The following is a 17,280-nucleotide window of genomic DNA, read 5'->3' on the forward strand; positions in this document are numbered from 1 at the left end:
TCCCCCACCACTTCCCCTGCCGGTGGCGGACGCCCTCAGACATCGGTGCGTTGGTGGTTCTGTGTGTCCGGGGTGGGCGCCCAGGTACACACCGCTCACTCCTTGGCGGCTGCTTATTGGGGCCTGGAGCCTGGGGCTCGCCGGGCCACTTCGAGGCGGGTGCCCTCGGCCTCGGCCTGGAGCTCGGTCACTCAGGCACAGCTGGCTGCCGGCGGAGCTCACGGGAACGCCACTGCAACCCCCTGGCTTCTGCTCCGCGGCTGCTGAGTGACCCCTCATCTGGGACTCTCCTCAGCTCTTTCTGGGATAGTGACGCGGCTGCCCGTATGTTGGGTCTTCCTTGGTCTCTTGTGTTCTGGGGCCTCTGGATGTCTAGAGTTTTGATCTCCTCCATACCTGCGTCATGCCCTGGAGGACGGGGCAGTGGCCCCCACACCCTCTAGCCGATCATTACATGAAGGAACCTTTAAAAAAAAAAAAAAAAAAAAGACAAGCGTCCCATGCTCACGGGTGTACACACGGGTGATCACACACACAAACTACACCCTTTTTGCTCCTACCTCAAAGCACACTGTGCGCTGTCGATCTTACGTGCTGCACAATAATGTTTAATATTTAGTATTTACTGTCATATTCCCATAGATCATTGTGATGATGTTTATTACTCTCGTTTTCTTCTGCTTGCTTTCTTCTTTCTTTCTCAACAGGTGATCCAGGTGATCGATATATGTATTTTTTGTCTGCTTATTCTGTTGGTTTTGGCCCTTTTTCCCCGTCCCTCTTCTCAGCTGTTTTTCTTCCCTCTTTCTTTCTCCCTTTCCTTCCCCCAGTCAAGTCTGTCCCATATTCAGCAAGTGAAAATAAAATAAACAATAAAGGTGAATCAAATGGACCATTACGGCAAGGCTGGGATGGTCCATTTGGTAAAGTAAATCCGTTGGGCATCTTTCTTCGCCTTTAGACAATAATTCTGATGGCAAAAGAACCAAACGGGACAGGTTAAAAAAAAAGGAAAAAAAAAAAAAAAAAAGATTTTCTTCTGAATCAGATCTCCAAGTAAACTGATGTGGTCAGCAGACTAAACATCTTGAGCAATTAATGCAGACAAGCTGTTGAGCTTAACGCATGATATTATTATTTGCCCCCAAATTATAAGCCTTTACCCCAACAGTGTCCATGTAATTTTTGACCAATAATATAGGCAATTGAGAAAGTAGATTCACTTATTACCACAATTCTATGGTTAATTTTTAAAGGAACAAGCCAATAATTAATGCACAACATGTCATTTCTTTTAAGATAATTTATTAAGCTTTCCACAACCAAGAGATAACACAAAATATTCTGAATGATAACAGACTAATAAGTTTATGGCAGAGAAAAATGTGCATTTTAAATTCTTTTAAGACAAGAAAACAATTAGGTGCAAGTTGCCACCAAATGATCATAGATATAATCCAGCAAACAAACCTTTCAATAACAGAAAATAAAGAACTGAAATGCACATTAAAAAGAAATAACACAGGTAGATTGAGACCTTGCTCCAGCCTGTGGAGAAAAGGACAAGAAAATGAACATTCTCATAACCATGTGAAATACAGTAATTTGACTGTTAATTCCTGTCAGAGTAAGGTGGAGGAGAATGGCGGGAAAACTTACATGGACAGCTCTGTATTAGAACCCCCAGTTTTGGCCACGGTCTGTTCCACCACTTCTTCTCCCTCCTCCTCGCCCCTGTCCTCCCCTTGGATTGGACATTTCCTTCTCTTTCTTGTGCTTTTGATACCTTTCTGCCATAAGCAACAGCTCCTCTGGGATATCCTACAAAAGGATTCATTTTATTTATGATTATATACTTGTAATTATTTTGTATTAAAGACTGTTTGTCAGCTGTATTATAATATAAGTACACATGCACAGAATTCTCAGGAATTATGTTACATTTTGAATAAAAAGTCTATTCAATCAAAAGTGTATTTATGTCAACGCAAAATATGTTTTTGCCAACCTGTCCTGCTCGCTCCATGATGGGAATTAGCTCAGGTGCCATTCTCCAGTTCTCTCTTGTCACCAGGGTCACAGCAGCACCTGAACGTCCTGAAACAAAACATGCATCAACATCACAAGCTAGCACAAGCACAGCCTGGCAGTAAACACTGCATGCACACACTCTTACCCTGCTCTGCCAGTGCGACCTACACGATGAACATATTCCTCGATGTTACGTGGGAAGTCAAAGTTGAAGACGTGTTACGTCATGGACATCCAACCCTCGAGATGCCAAATCTGTGGCCACGAGGATACGAACTCGACCTGGGAAAAGATACAACACTTATTCTGTGATAACTTCAATCCAACAGCCTTTACTTGTGGTAGTCTTTAGTTTAAAATAAAACCACCAGCTACACACAAAAATGCGTTTCCATTTTCTCTGCTAGTGCCTGCTAGTGACTATTTTTCAAAGCACTTTTCCCTTCACGTTAAATACCGTTTTGAAGTCCTTGAGAGCTTCTTCACGGTCACACTGTTCACGGTCACCATGGAGACTCTGCACAGCCAAACCTTGAAGGCACATATCGCTGGACAGGTCATCAACTCTGATGTTGAACAAAAATGGAAACGAGCAAACACAAAGGACACACGATTAAAGTGGGTACCAATGCTGATGTGTGTTTATCCAACTGTAACAGTGGTGAACAGCCACAACTATGAACCAACTCCGCACTTACGCAAGCTTCTTGCCAACAAAGATGATTACTTTTTCCTCTGGTTGCATGTTTCTGATGAAGTCAAACAGATACGACTTTTTCTCCTCTTCGCGAACAATCAGCACCGTTTGCTGCACCGTGTTAACAGCCTGAAAAGAATAGAAACACAGGAAGCATGTAAACAGAATCCAAACGGGCATAGACTATTTAGAACTTTAAAGTAAATAACATGTCTGCCAAGAATAAATGAACAAACTGTCAGACATGCAAAAGTCAGACAGAAACCATCTCTCCAGTACCCAGCTAAAATTTTACTTTTAGTTTTTAAGTCACTAAACGACCATGTGAAATACAGTAGTTTTAATGTTGTTAATTCATCCTTCTTACCTATCTGAGCAGTATTTATTTACACTCCAGAAAGAACCATGAGGTCCAGTTCAAAACTGATGTTAACCATTCCACAGTCTAAACTTAAATCTCGTGGCAACAGAGGCTTCTCCGTGGTAGGTCCCAGTCTCTGGAATAGTCTGCCTCTAAATATTAGAGCTGCACAAACCCTGGAACATTGTAAATCTTTACTGAGGATATATTTTTATGGACTGCCTTTAGCGCACGTTGACCCAAACATTTTGTTTTAACAGCCTTAGTCATTGTTGTTTTAGTTGTTTGTATTGTCTTGTATTATTCCCTTTTATATTTTTATTTCATCATTGTTGTGCATTTTACTTATTTCAATTGCATTTTAGTTTGTAAAGCACTTTGTGCAGCATGAGCTGTTGTAAATGTGCCATATAAATAAACTTGTGCTTGACCAACTTGATCAAAGTAATACAACATAAAAAAAAAAAAAAAAAAATAGTAAAGACATTTAAATCACTGATTGGATTCATTTCTACTTACAGCCAAGTCCAGGGTGCCCACATAAACCATCATGGGATTCTTTAGGTAGGATTTGGCCAGTCGTCTCACACCTGTGGGCCAAGTTGCACTGAAACATGAGAAATAACGGGCATAGAAAGTCGTTTTGATTTCCATTCACTGCACATTATATTCTACAACTCTGAAGCACTTCTGTAAGAAATAAGGTAACATTCAGTGTGAATTATGCCATTATTTACTTTTATAAATTCACCGTACAGTCATATTCCAAGTGTTTATCAACAGATTACATTTATTGTGGTGTATTTGCTAAAATGGATGAACGATGATTTTCATGTTTAAAGTCAACCATTTAAATGCTCTTGTTCCTGAACTGGATGTGTCGTGTGTTCATGTGGTCAGTTTCATCATTAAGTGATGGCAAATTGTTTATACCTGGTCATGACAGTCTGTCGATCTGGACGGATGTCCAGAAGAATCTTCATAATTTGGGGTTCAAAGCCCATATCTAACATACGGTCAGCCTCGTCCAGCACCTTTTTAAAAGAGTAGTTACTAAAGACAGCGCATCTCGTTTTCACCACACACAGCACGAGTACACCAAATATACAAAATAAAACCCACCTACTATGCACCACGTGTCAGCAGCCAGTAGATCACACGTTTACAAGCCTCAAGTATACAAGTATAATTTTCCGGGCCCAAAAAAAGCCTGGTTGATTATGGTGTACACTGCTAGTTTAATCTATAAGACTACGGCACAAATTAGTAGCAATTTATACATTATAATATAAATCCATCCATTCTATGTGCAAGTATGTCTACTAGAAAGGGATACTTTAAGTTTATGAGAAATCAATCAAATTTCACAATCAACAGTTTATCTGCATACAGACAGCTCTGATGTTACCTTCTTCTTAATTTGATAATCCTTTCACTGGCTGCAGATTAGAAAAGTTAAAAACACATTTAAACTGCACAATAGATCAATGAAGGATTTTTATTGGTAATTTTAGATTTAGTTTTAGATGTGGATCCTTGTTATGACCAACAGGGTTAAGTGAGCAGATATTGCTACACCTATTGTTTACGCATTTAATCAGGTTTCCTGTCAAATGCTACAAGAACACCTTCATGGGCTTTTTTTTCCTACACAGTGGACCAACACAAGCTTTGAGGAAAGCAAACATGCATAGACATAAAGAGCTGACCAAGTAGGTGATGGAGCGGAGGTTGATGAGCTCATTCATCTGTAGGTCATTGAGGCGGCCTGGTGTAGCAATCACGATGTCCACGCCATCCTTCACCAGGTTGATCTGGCCCCTCCTATCACCTCCACCATAGATACAGATACTGAGAGAGATGCAGAAGGAACAGTCATTATCATGCCCTCTCTACATCACATGATCATTGATTTTAATTTATTTTAGTGACTTATGACCTTTTGCAACCCTTATAGCGGTACTTGCACTAAGTTCACCTGAGCAAGATCATGTGGGATACATATTACAGCTGGATTAAGCTACTTGACGTTCAGCCTGCTGCAGAGTGCATTCAGACTAAATATGTCACACAGGTTTGGTTAAACAAAACTTTGCAGTGCATGTGTGAAGCCTAATGTTCAGGGTCATCACCCCGTCACCCCACTGAGTCTTTAACAGTACCTGTTTCCCTTTGCGTTAACCTGTGCACAGTGCACTGCAGTGTCTGAGTAATGGCTGCTACACTGTTAGTAGACTAGACCTGACAAAATGGTGGATTCTGGCTGGGAGGAAGCTGTACTGAGTCTGTGGCTGTGAAAAGAGGATGGTGCTGTGAAATCTCATCTGAGCTACCTGGATGTGTCAGAGTGGTGAGAACAGGAGAAGCATGTGGATGTGAAAGAGGAGAGCAGGGGTGTGGATGGATGGAGGAATAGAGAGTAGGAGGGGAGGAGTGTTGTGTGTTCTGTGCAGTTCACCGATACCCTCCCTAGTCCTCTGAGTCTTCTGAGATGCTAAAGGAAACACGTATTGACAATCAAGAGCCTTCTTTTTAGCAAATCTGAGCCCAAGTTACTTTCACTTTACTCCCTCGAGGAGTATTTTAATGTAATTACAAATTCTTCCTGCACCAACTGAGATTCCCACTCCAGTATTTTTCGACAGAGCCATGCAATACATTGAATTTCTGCCTGCATAATGTTGAACCCTATGGTGTTTAATTACACAAGCAAGTCTGGGCTATTTTTCCACCCTCGAAGAATATGTTATTCACTCACAACAAGCCCATTTCAATATATGTCAGTCACAACAACTAGTTCATGAATACATTGTTGTGTCCTTGGGCAAGACACTTCACCCGTTGCCTACTGGTGGTGGTCAGAGGGCCCGGTGGCGCCAGTGTCCGGCAGCCTCGCCTCTGTCAGTGCGCCCCAGGGTGGCTGTGGCTACAACGTAGCTTACCATCACCAGTGTGTGAATGTGTGTGTGAATGGGTGAATGACTGGATGTGTAAAGCGCTTTGGGGTCCTTAGGGACCAGAAAAGCCCTATATAAATACAGACCATTTACCATTTACCATTTACATTGCTCCCTGACTGTAACTTAACCCTGGCTTGCCAGCTCCAGTCATCATGGGAAAGGAGAAACTCCACATCAACATTGTGGTGATTGGCCACGTGGACTCTGGCAAGTCCACCACCACAGGCCACCTTATCTACAAGTGTGGAGGCATTGACAAGAGAACCATTGAGAAGTTTGAAAAGGAAGCTGCTGAGGTAAGGAGACAGGAGAGAAAGATGACCTCTTTAACTGGCAGCCGCTCTTCACATATTAGTTAAGGCTGAAGCCATGCGGCTTAAATAGAAATTAACACAATAGGAGCTGTTTGAGTTTTATATAACATAGAAGAGATTAAGATTGTTTGCAAAAAGTCTTGAAGGTTAGTGTTGCTTGTGTCCCAGATGGGGAAAGGATCATTCAAGTACGCCTGGGTGCTGGACAAGCTGAAAGCTGAAAGGGAGCGTGGCATTACCATCGACATCTCACTGTGGAAGTTTGAAACTAGCAAATACTACGTGACTATCATTGATGCCCCGGGTCACAGGGACTTCATCAAGAACATGATCACTGGGACCTCTCAGGTGTGTAACATGAGGATGCTAGGCCACTATGAAGTGTATTAGATTCTGTATTGCATGTTTTAAGGTGCTTTTGCAAGCTTGTGTACACAAGAGTGCATCACTTGCTATTACACTGAAGTATTTCAGTTGCCATTAGTGACTGTAGTAGGTGTTTAATTTGGTATGTAAATTATTACAGTACATTACATTATAGTATTAGCATCCAATAGTGGTAGTATTTCAAAGTTACTGAGGAATCCTACTAAAGCTGCATCCACTGCATTTTTAGGCAGACTGTGCTGTGCTGATTGTGGCAGCTGGTGTGGGAGAGTTCGAAGCAGGTATTTCCAAGAATGGACAGACTCGTGAGCACGCCCTCCTGGCCTACACTCTCGGAGTGAAGCAGCTCATTGTGGGAATCAACAAGATGGACTCTCACGGAGCCAAACTACAGCCAGAAACGTTACGAGGAGATCGTGAAGGAAGTGAGCACCTACATCAAGAAGATTGGCTACAATCCTGACACGGTTGCCTTTGTACCCATTTCAGGCTGGAACGGAGACAACATGCTTGAGCCCAGCCCCAATGTAAGTACTAAAACAAAGCATAGTTATGCAAAAGCCAGAATGTGGCCCATCATTTGAATATTCATTTGTTTGACTGGTGCTGTGGATAGAAAGCTGTAGCTCAATACAGCTGTTGGACAAACTCAAATATGACCTGTCAAAGAATCTAAAGTGAACTTTTCACTAATTTCCCTTTAAACAGCTGTAGATATAAATAAGAGGTATTTTTCTACAACATGAAACATAGTGGTGGGAGCTAGGGAAAAAATAAAATGCAACTTTCTGCTAGTTAATTCAGCTTATTCATAAGATCAAGATGTGTCATTCATTCATTTAAAAAGTGACTGAAAATGTCCTGGAGGTTAAGAAACCAATAAAATGTTCTGTTATTATTTTAATTTAGAATTTAAATTATTACTGTATAAAATTGTGTATTATTATTTTTCCTTCTTTCCTCTAGATGACATGGTTTAAGGGATGGAAAATAAATAGGAAGGAAGGTAATGCATCAGGAACCACACTACTGGAGGCTCTGGATGCCATCCAGCCCCCACCCGTCCGACAGACAAACCTCTACGTCTTCCCCTGCAGGATGTCTACAAGATAGGAGGCAAGTGGTGTACGGATAACATATGGATAAACTTTTAAGATACTTTGGGAATAAAGGATAGTTGAGACATTTGGAACACGGAAAACCAGATAACTTTTCAGGAGAGAACTGAAACACTTTGATTTTTATTTTAATATCCTTTACTCTCACCTCTTTTGCAGGAATTGGAACAGTCCCGTGGGTCGTGTGTGGAAACAGGATTACTGAAGCCTGGAATGGTGGTGACATTTGCCCCTGTCAATGTGACTACCGAGGTCAAGTCTGTAGAAATGCACCATGAGGCACTGAGCGAAGCCCTACCCGGTGACAACGTTGGCTTTAATGTCAAGAACGTGTCTGTCAAGGATATTCGCCGTGGCAATGTTGCTGGTGACAGCAAGAATGACCCACCACAGGAAGCTGCCAACTTTACTGCTCAGGTAGATACAAGATTTGGATGTAAAATTGCAATTATAGTAGAACGAGCACATGATTTAACAAATTCAGCTCCATCTAATGTCAGAACTATTTATATTCTCAATCCTCAAGACAGACGAGAATGTGTTTAAATAAGACGACAGCATAAAAACTAGAAATAAAAAAAAAAGCATTTTTTTTTATTAATAAGGCACTGTGTGTCCCTTTGCTTTGCAGGTGATCATCCTCAACCACCCAGGCCAGATCAGCGCAGGTTATGCTCCCGTGCTGGACTGTCACACTGCTCACATTGCTTGCAAGTTTGCAGAGCTCAAAGAAAAGATTGATCGCCGCTCTGGCAAGAAGCTGGAGGACAACCCTAAATCCCTGAAATCTGGAGATGCTGCAATTGTAGATATGATTCCTGGCAAACCAATGTGTGTCGAGAGCTTCTCTGAGTACCCGCCCCTTGGTGAGTTCAAGTAGTTCCTAGAATTTCAAGAGCTTCCCTCATCAAATGGCATTGTGGCTCCACTGCGAAGTCATGCCATATTTTATGATGAACTCAAACGTCTTTTATTCTTCTTCACTTTGCAGGGCGTTTTGCGGTGCGTGACATGCGTCAGACTGTGGCTGTCGGCGTGATTAAAGGTGTGGAGAAAAAGGTCTCCACTACTGGTAAAGTCACCAAGTCTGCCCAGAAGGCCCAGAGGAACAAATGAATGTTGTGCTACTCTGCCGACCCCAAGGTCTCCCAAGGCAGGACATCAGTCATCCAACTTCATCCTAGAATTGGCTACTTCAACTTAATAATTAAAGACTGGTTAATCATCACAATGCATCGCAAAAGCATTCAAGGAAAGAAAACACTTAGATCTTTTAGTCCTTGAGGCAGCACTCCTGGTTCCATTTCAGTGGTTAGATTACCATTAAGTACAGTGTAACATCAACATGTTTCAAATATGTGCACTGTTGATTCGCGTCATGGAAACACCATTCTGTGCTATTTAGACATCAAATAATTAGAGATACTGCAACCTATCTCCTCTCTAGTTCAATGGAGTGCAGGTTCTGATCTCTTTACATGATATTATATGTTGTCCTGCTTTTAGTGTTTGTTTGCAACTATATGGCGCTCTCTAGGAGCAAGAAGTCATAACTAGGGGTGGGTTTTAATAATCGATTCATCGATTAAAATCGATTCTGGCTTGGATAACGTGAAATCGATTCATTAAAATCCTGAATCGATTTTTTAATATAAATTTATTTTGCCCGAAACGCCAGAATCTCAGGTGAAACCTCACAAAATGTCAACAACCACCAAACAGCTAAGACAGTAAATGAGAGCAGGTACACGGATTTTGCACAAGGATGTAAACACACAGCGCGGACCCGCGGATCAGAATCAGTGAGATGTCGCCTTTCTCACCTGACGGGCGCTGCAGCTTTAAGCGGCTGCGTGCGCTCCCGCGGACGGCAATCACTTTCTGGCAGAACAACTGCACGGACACGGTCGGGGCTGAAAGCCGACAGCTCGCTGATTCTGATGTTTTGGCGGGTCCGCGCTTTGTGTTCACGCCCTTTTTGCGCTGATTCTAAAGCTGTTAGTTTTATCTCTCTCCAAACAATATTGACCGAACCAGCAGCAAAAGAAGATCCAAACTACGCTTCACATAAACATCCTCATGAAATCACTCTGACTTTTACTGTTTTGCTTCCACCACGATAAAATCACACTTCATGTACTGTTTTCTGCATTATTCACTTGCTTGTTACGCACAACTCTACTGTTGTTTACAGCGCTGTCGGCCGCTGTTTTTTTTTTTTTTCGTTTTACATACTTCCGAAAAGAAAACCTAATTTCTGCAGTTCAATACTGAACAAATTTAAACTTTTAAAAATTATGCAAAATGCAAAACGCTCAGCCGTGTCTCTAATAAAACCGCTGTAACGTCAGAGGTAATGTTCATATGTTGATTAATGGTTTTCTTTCGTTTTTGATGTACTGCAGAATATTTTTATAAAATCCCAGGCCAGGAAAGCCACCTTCATGTTTTTCTGTGTTTTATCTTCAGCTACTTTGACACAAAGGCATCTGCTGTGACGCTCACACCTTTAATAAAGTCTTGCGTGTGTCAGCTTCCTTTTTATAGATACAAAAATATGTCAATGTACTGATCTGAATTATAATATTTCTGACTGTCAAAATTTCCCAGATTCAAATCGAATTGAATCGAATCGAATCGAATTGAATCGAATCGTGGATCGAATCGATTCGGGACCTTGTGAATCGGAAATGAATCGATTCTAGAAATCAGTGACGATACCCAGCCCTAGTCATAACCAGTGTTGGTCAAGTTACTTGAAAAAAGTAATCAGTTACTAATTACTGATTACTTCCCCCCAAAAGTAATCCCGTTACTTTACTGATTACTTATTTTCAAAAGTAATTAATTACTTAGTTACTTAGTTACTTTTTAAAAACACGATTTACAACCTGAATAGGTGATAAAGCAATAGATCTTTCAGCCCAATTCTACTTTTTCTGCATAATCCATCATACAAAATGTAATCAAATGGAAACGTCTCTTTTTAAAACTTTAAATCTTTTAACTTTATGCATCAAGCAAAAACTTAATTATATGCAACATTCTGACTGGAAGAAATTTGTTTAACATTTAAACCTATTTTCTGCACATTCCAGCACATAAAATAAAATATTTTTCTGTGTTTACACTCACTCTTTCAAATAGAATACGTCAAAGGCTGAATCAGCATAAGAGCAGGGTGTGGCAAAGTAAAGGGGTGTGTTCTCATACAATAAAAGGACACGCTAAGGATTAATCTTGCCAGACAAGTTTCATTCATCATTACACTGTCATGGCTGGGAGAGGGAAACCGCGCAAGCTAAACAGTCTCGACGCTGAGTGCACTAAAGTAAGTTCTCCTGATTTAACAGAAGGGAAGCAGAGTGAAAAACAAACGAAACAGAAACCAAAGAAAGCGGAGCAGAAAAATCCAAACGATGCTGAAGAAAAGTTTCCTCCTGACAGTACCAGAAGAGAATCTCCAGACAGCAGAGCGGAGAGAACACGTGCTACCAGGACCAAGTCGACAAAACAACTTCCAGTGGCGAAACAGACAAAGGAAAATCCAAAAACCACAAGAACAAAGAATACAGAAGAGGCTTCAGAACAGACCACAAAAACCGAAATAAGTGCTGGCAAAGCCAAATCACCACCAGCAAAAGCCCGTGATGCCAAGCCAAAAGTAGAAGTACAATCTGCTGAGCAGGATACAAAGGTTGCACCAGGAAAATCTCAGGATTTAAAAAGGAAAGACATGACCAAAGAAAAAGCTTCAACAGATTATATCCTTAAGGAAACTCTGGAAAAAATTAGAATTAAGATGATTGACAAAGTCAACGCAGCAGAAGTCATAAATGCGATAATACAAAATATAATCAATCATTTAAAACAAAATACATCAAGCTTTAAAGAGGTACAAGAACCCCTAAAAACAGGAAGCTACTATGAAAATCTAAAGGTAAGGTTTTACACTCTGAGTTCCCGCAATTAACTCAGGACAGGATTTGTGGTAAGAAATGCACTCCAATCTGATGTATGACTTGTATGTTGCACAGATTTGTAATCCTGATGAATTTGATGTCATGCTGCCCATCTTGGTTGATCGGGTGAAACTTGAACCATTTGGAGATGATGGCGCATTTTACAGTGTGGAATTAAAACGTGGCCAGAAGACTCTGGAAAATTTCTAGAAAATGGCATTTTATCTGCTACCAAGATGCTCAATGAGTTCAGGGAAGAAGTGAAGAAATGTGTCAAGAATTTTACTGGTGAGTATCAAAGTTAGAGTTTAAGTTAGTTTTAGTGAAATTTCCATTTTACAGTAAAAGAGGGCCTGAGGAAGAATTCAATTTGACAAGGCCTTTAATTTAACATGCTTTTTATCAATGCCTTCTATATTGTAACGTATTAATATACAGCATCCAGTACCATAGAATGTCTGGAGTTAGGTTTTGTTTGTTCTTTCAGAATGGAAGGTGGACAAGAAGAAAAAAGGCTGTCCAGCAGTGACCCTGACCACACATGTACAATCAGTCCCAATTTAAGCTGGATGTTGTTCTCTGCCTTATGGTTAAATCAAGCTGGCCGCCTTTCACAACCGAAGGCCTTAAAATAAACAACTGGCTTGGGGATAAGGCTAAGCAGGAATACAGGCAAAAGCCGTATTATCTGGTCCCAAAATATGAGGGCAAGGGTACAGTGGAAAGTGATGGGGTCCTTAATAAAGGTAAGTTTAACCTCTCTCAATTATTGAATAAAAAAACAAACTAATCATAATGTGATTGTGAGCCACTGAACGAAATAGATAAAGTTATTGTTAACTGCAGTAGAAGTGAGAAAGGACACAGCATTATAAGACAACTGAATCCTGGTTAGAATGTTTGTGGCTGACATTGTTGTCAGTGTTGTGCCAAAAAGTCATTTTGAATGTTTCTGTGCGTTTTCATGTGTATTACCGTTGCTTACATTGGTAAATAAAATGTAGTTAACAAGATTTATGAAAGGGTTATATATAAAGTAATGGCATAGGGTTTCAGAGAATTTTGCAGTCATAATGTAGTTACGGTGTAGGTTTCCCACTGAAGCAGAAATCCCCTTTAACACTTGACCAATGTTACTACAGTTCAAAATGTGCAGTTTTCATGAATGTATAAAAAGCTTAAAATTTCCCTGTTCTCTTCTGTCATCTCTAACATACAGATGTTTGGAGAGTTTCATTCTCTCACATTGAGAAGGCCATCCTGAAAATCACGGATCAAAGAAGACTTGCTGTGAAAAAAGTGGAGAAAACTGCTGCAGGTTAGAACAACATGCTTATTACCAAATTATTGCTTTCTGGTGAAAATGAACACAATGGCAAAAAAAAAAAAAAAAAATTATTCACAAACCATTTGGTGTGTTGGTGTTTGGTACTATGCAATGGAGCATGCAATGGACCCAGTCAGTTAGTTAGTTACATTATGTATTAAACTAGGGCTGCAGCTATCGATTATATTTGTAACGATGTATTCCATTAATTTAATGGATTAATGGATTATTCCATTAATCCAATTAAATGGATAACTACTTGTCTTATTAATGAGCAATAATAGACATTTAAAAGAGAAAACAGGTCTTTCAAAATGAACTGCTCATTAGTTTCCATTTTAGAAATTGCAATGTTTTGAACTGCATAAATCTGTTAAAAAAACAACACAAAAACAAAACCCTTTGATTGTATTTATGCACCATATTAAATTAAATTTTTAAAGAAAACATTTTCTTAAATGCAAAAATATATAAATACTTTCAAGTACTCTACAAGTTTTATCTCCTTGATGAGGTAGATTTTTGTGCGTTCATGTTCCCAAATTTTTGTGCATTTGCGTGTGCCTGCATGTTTTAAGTGTGAGAGGTCAAGCAAAGAGCAAGTTTCTATCTGTAGGCCTTTAAAGGAGAATGTGGTGGCTGCAATGAAGAAAAGCGAGAATATCAGCATTCCATAGTTGATGCAAAGTTTGATGCATATTTTCTGTGCTGCTGAAAACAAACGTTATAATGGTGCAGGTGTTACTTAATAGTAATAATAATTCAGTGTCCAGTTTATTGGCCCATGTACATTTTTTATTGGCTTGTGAAAAAGCGTTTGTTTATATTCTCAAATATTAATGCAATTTAATTAACACATTATTTTATATAATCTCACCTTCAATCTGATAAATGTTGCGAAAGCCCTGAAATTAATCTGGTCTAGTAAACCGCGTGTCCCCTTTACTCACCCCTGCTTGCTGCAGGTATCGGTTTCATGTGCGGCTGTCGTCAGCCTTCTTAAGCTGTATAAATTAAACATGGTATCAGGCTAAGTTAATAGTTTGTCTGCATGTTTTAATACAACTTCTGGAGGCTTACTGCAGAATTACGTTAAACTGTGCCAGCGTTATCATCACGGCAGCTGTTGTGTTATCGATGTTTTTGTTGAAAACTGAGGGCCTCATAGGTTTAGTGTTGGCAGACTCTGTAGTCATTCGCTATTCCTAAATATGTTTCTATTACAGGTTTGCTTTTTGTCACAAATGCAACTGACATGCTATCTCTAGACATTTATATCCATCCATTTATATACACATATATTTATCTCTCAATTCAGGAAAGTAGGCAAGCTCAAGAAAATGTTTGATATTTTTACCTAATGTCATGTTGTGTACGTTTAATTATCCAAGGTTCCCAAAATCTCTGTATCTTTCTCCTTGTACACAGGAAGTCCTGTCTGAAACTCCTAAAGCACCTGCTACATCTGCTGAAGGAAAGGGACTCTTCATTTGACAAGTTTTGCTCTTATCATGCCAAAACGACACTCTTTCATGCCTGTTGCTTGCGAACTGATGACAGCAACTGGAGAGCCTCAGACCTGAGCAATTGTTTCCAGCTGCTCCTGGAAGACTTTGAACGTTACTTGGAAAATGGTGAACTATGCAACTTTTTCATTCCAAGTCAGAACCTGTTCTCTGGTATTAGAAAGTGCAAATGTCTGTCCGGTGCTATCAGGGAGGAACGTCTGAACGGCTTTCCTATTTTCAGGGAACAACTTACAAAAGTCACGAGCTCAGACGTGCATTAATGTCCATTTTTAAGTGCTATAGTGTCTTGATGCATGCTCAATCAAATGCTGCATCCAGATGAACAGAATCTTCGAAAGTTGATTCTGTTCATCTGGAGGTACCCAGATAGCAAATATCCATTGAAACAATGTTTAGTCAATATCAGTTGAATCTATTGAAAAAACATTGAAATCTGATATTGACGTAACATCACTCTTGCACCCTTTTTTAATGTTGATACAACATCAGGATTTGATATTGAATCAATGTTGAACGCTGATGTTGATTTTCCATCACTTTTGCACCCTTGGTTACTATTGAAACAACAATAAAATCATGATTAAAAATCAGTATTTAACAGGTATTTGTATCAATACTAAACCACTGCAAATTACCAGCAATACTTAAACCTGCTAAAAAGACAATTGTGTATGATCCACAAATAGGAAACCATTATATGCTGGACATTATCTTACAATTTGTCATGTCCATAAAAATATCCCTATACTATGAAGCATCTGGCATTATGTAATAAAAAAATGACAGACATCTGTGTGTCAATAACAAAGGATCAGATGATGGATCAGATGAAAAATCAACATCAGTTCAACGTCTCCTTGCCATATAGCGTTTTCAGACGCTATGAGATTTACTTACCTGGATGATTGAGCATGAATCAACACAGATGAACAGAAACAACTTTTTGGGAAGTCCTATAGTGTTTACAATGCCTCAGTAATTTACAACTTTGAGTTTTCATGTGATTTTGTTGTTTCCTGTTTTGCAACACATTTATAAGAAATTCTACTAGTACAACTGAGATGTAGGGGTACAGTTACAGAAGTACTTATATACTTTTCTTATTACGTGTTTCTTTATTATATTCTAAGTCAATCCTTAATATATTGCTTAAATGTGTTTTTAATATGTCAGCTATTAATCAGCAAATTACATTATCTTTTCATTGCCCATATATATTATTATATATTATATTTTTTAACTGACTTTTTTCTGAAGCCAGACGATACCTCTTATTTGTAAAATATATACCTTAGATTGGGACTCTTTAAGTCCTGTCGGAGCGGGCACGCTCCTTGTGCGTAACTATTTTTAAATCCCTGTAGAACTACAACCGTAAGCTAGCGAAATAATTTTTTTTTTTTTTGCATATGAAACCATAGGAGTTGTACTTACATCTTATGCCATCAGTTTGTCCTAAGTCATGGTTTCCTTCCAAATATAGCTTTGGAAAATTTGCATAAAAAGCAGTTGCAGCAACAAAAACATAATATTCCAGAAACACGCTTTGCCGATCCGATCAGCTGTTCATAACACTTCCTACGTTGGAAAAGACGTCAGCGTGAACTATGGCATGTCCGCCATGACCTGCCCGAAACCGGAAGTGACGTCATTTTCGCGGAAAATGTATTGTTTTTGTTGTTGCTTTCTTTTTTTTTCTTTCTTTCTTTTTTTTTTTTTTTTTTACTTCGGGGCCTTTATGCCTATGCTGGTGTTTTTAAAAGTTATGTTTGACTTTGTGCTTTTCTGTATCGTTTCTGGGATGCTTAGAACTCAAATTGCACTGCTGGAAATAGTTTATTTTGATGCACATGCTGTTTTTTTGCAAATTTGTACTATAATATTTTCGTTTTTCCTGCAGTACATAATAATTGGTGTATCTCAAGAATAAAACTATGAAGACACTCAAAATAAATTTCCTGTGGTGGAAAACTTTTTTGTGCAACTTTTTTGTATTTACAGTTTTGAGGTATAAACCTCATATTTCTAGTTAAAGAAATTTATGTAAAAACAAAAACGATTTTCAATTTTTTGGTAGTTTATTGCACTTTTTTGCAATTTATGTAGTTACTCTGGACTAAATGCATACATGTTATTAAAATTTAGGCCATAATGGTTGTATTGATGTATAGCAACTTGAAATGCTCCCAAAAATGGCACTACAGCATGTAAAAATATAAAGATAAGCTCTGGCGGACTTGGTTCTACGGTAGGTCTTAAAGGGTTAACTGGGGCTGAGATAGTCAGCATCCATACACAAAACAGCAACTCATGCAACAGCCAACACAATCTGCAAAGCAAAGCAGAATTCGGCATATACTTGTTTCCACTCATTTCAGATGAGACTGAAAAATAATATCAGAATTCATAACAGAATTTTACACTGACTGAAGAAATGTAAGCAGGAAACCAAAGTCTGCTCACAGGGCAGAAAAAAAAGTAGTGATTGAGGACAATAAACGCACAACTTTTCAGCTTGCTTATAACAAGTGCTGACAGGCTGTTTTTGCACTTCAATTTTAGATTTAGCTGTCAGACTCACATAATACATCTGA

At 39.3% G+C, this 17,280-nt stretch overlaps 2 protein-coding genes and 1 pseudogene across 2 annotated transcripts; 2 read left to right on the top strand and 1 right to left on the bottom strand.

The window, feature by feature from the left end:
• Positions 1-1,292: 1,292 nt before the first annotated feature.
• Positions 1,293-17,276, bottom strand: LOC120443289 (probable ATP-dependent RNA helicase DDX43). Its single transcript, XM_039621615.1, is given in 12 exon segments — positions 1,293-1,548; positions 1,660-1,821; positions 2,009-2,096; positions 2,177-2,251; positions 2,253-2,316; positions 2,491-2,597; positions 2,730-2,857; positions 3,609-3,696; positions 4,023-4,123; positions 4,799-4,940; positions 15,977-16,065; positions 17,268-17,276. Coding segments are annotated over 11 exon segments (1,038 nt in total). The 3' UTR covers positions 1,293-1,548; positions 1,660-1,674.
• LOC120443306 lies at positions 6,202-9,111 on the top strand (annotated as a pseudogene).
• On the top strand, positions 10,907-15,967 carry cgas (cyclic GMP-AMP synthase). The gene is given in 8 exon segments (XM_039621647.1): positions 10,907-11,808; positions 11,906-12,035; positions 12,038-12,118; positions 12,318-12,391; positions 12,393-12,576; positions 13,050-13,091; positions 13,094-13,148; positions 14,586-15,967. Coding segments are annotated over 8 exon segments (1,593 nt in total). The 5' UTR covers positions 10,907-11,142; the 3' UTR covers positions 14,947-15,967.
• Positions 17,277-17,280: the final 4 nt, after the last annotated feature.

The sequence above is a fragment of the Oreochromis aureus genome, linkage group 13 (genome assembly GCF_013358895.1).
Source record: "Oreochromis aureus strain Israel breed Guangdong linkage group 13, ZZ_aureus, whole genome shotgun sequence".
Classification (NCBI taxonomy): Eukaryota; Metazoa; Chordata; class Actinopteri; order Cichliformes; family Cichlidae; genus Oreochromis; species Oreochromis aureus.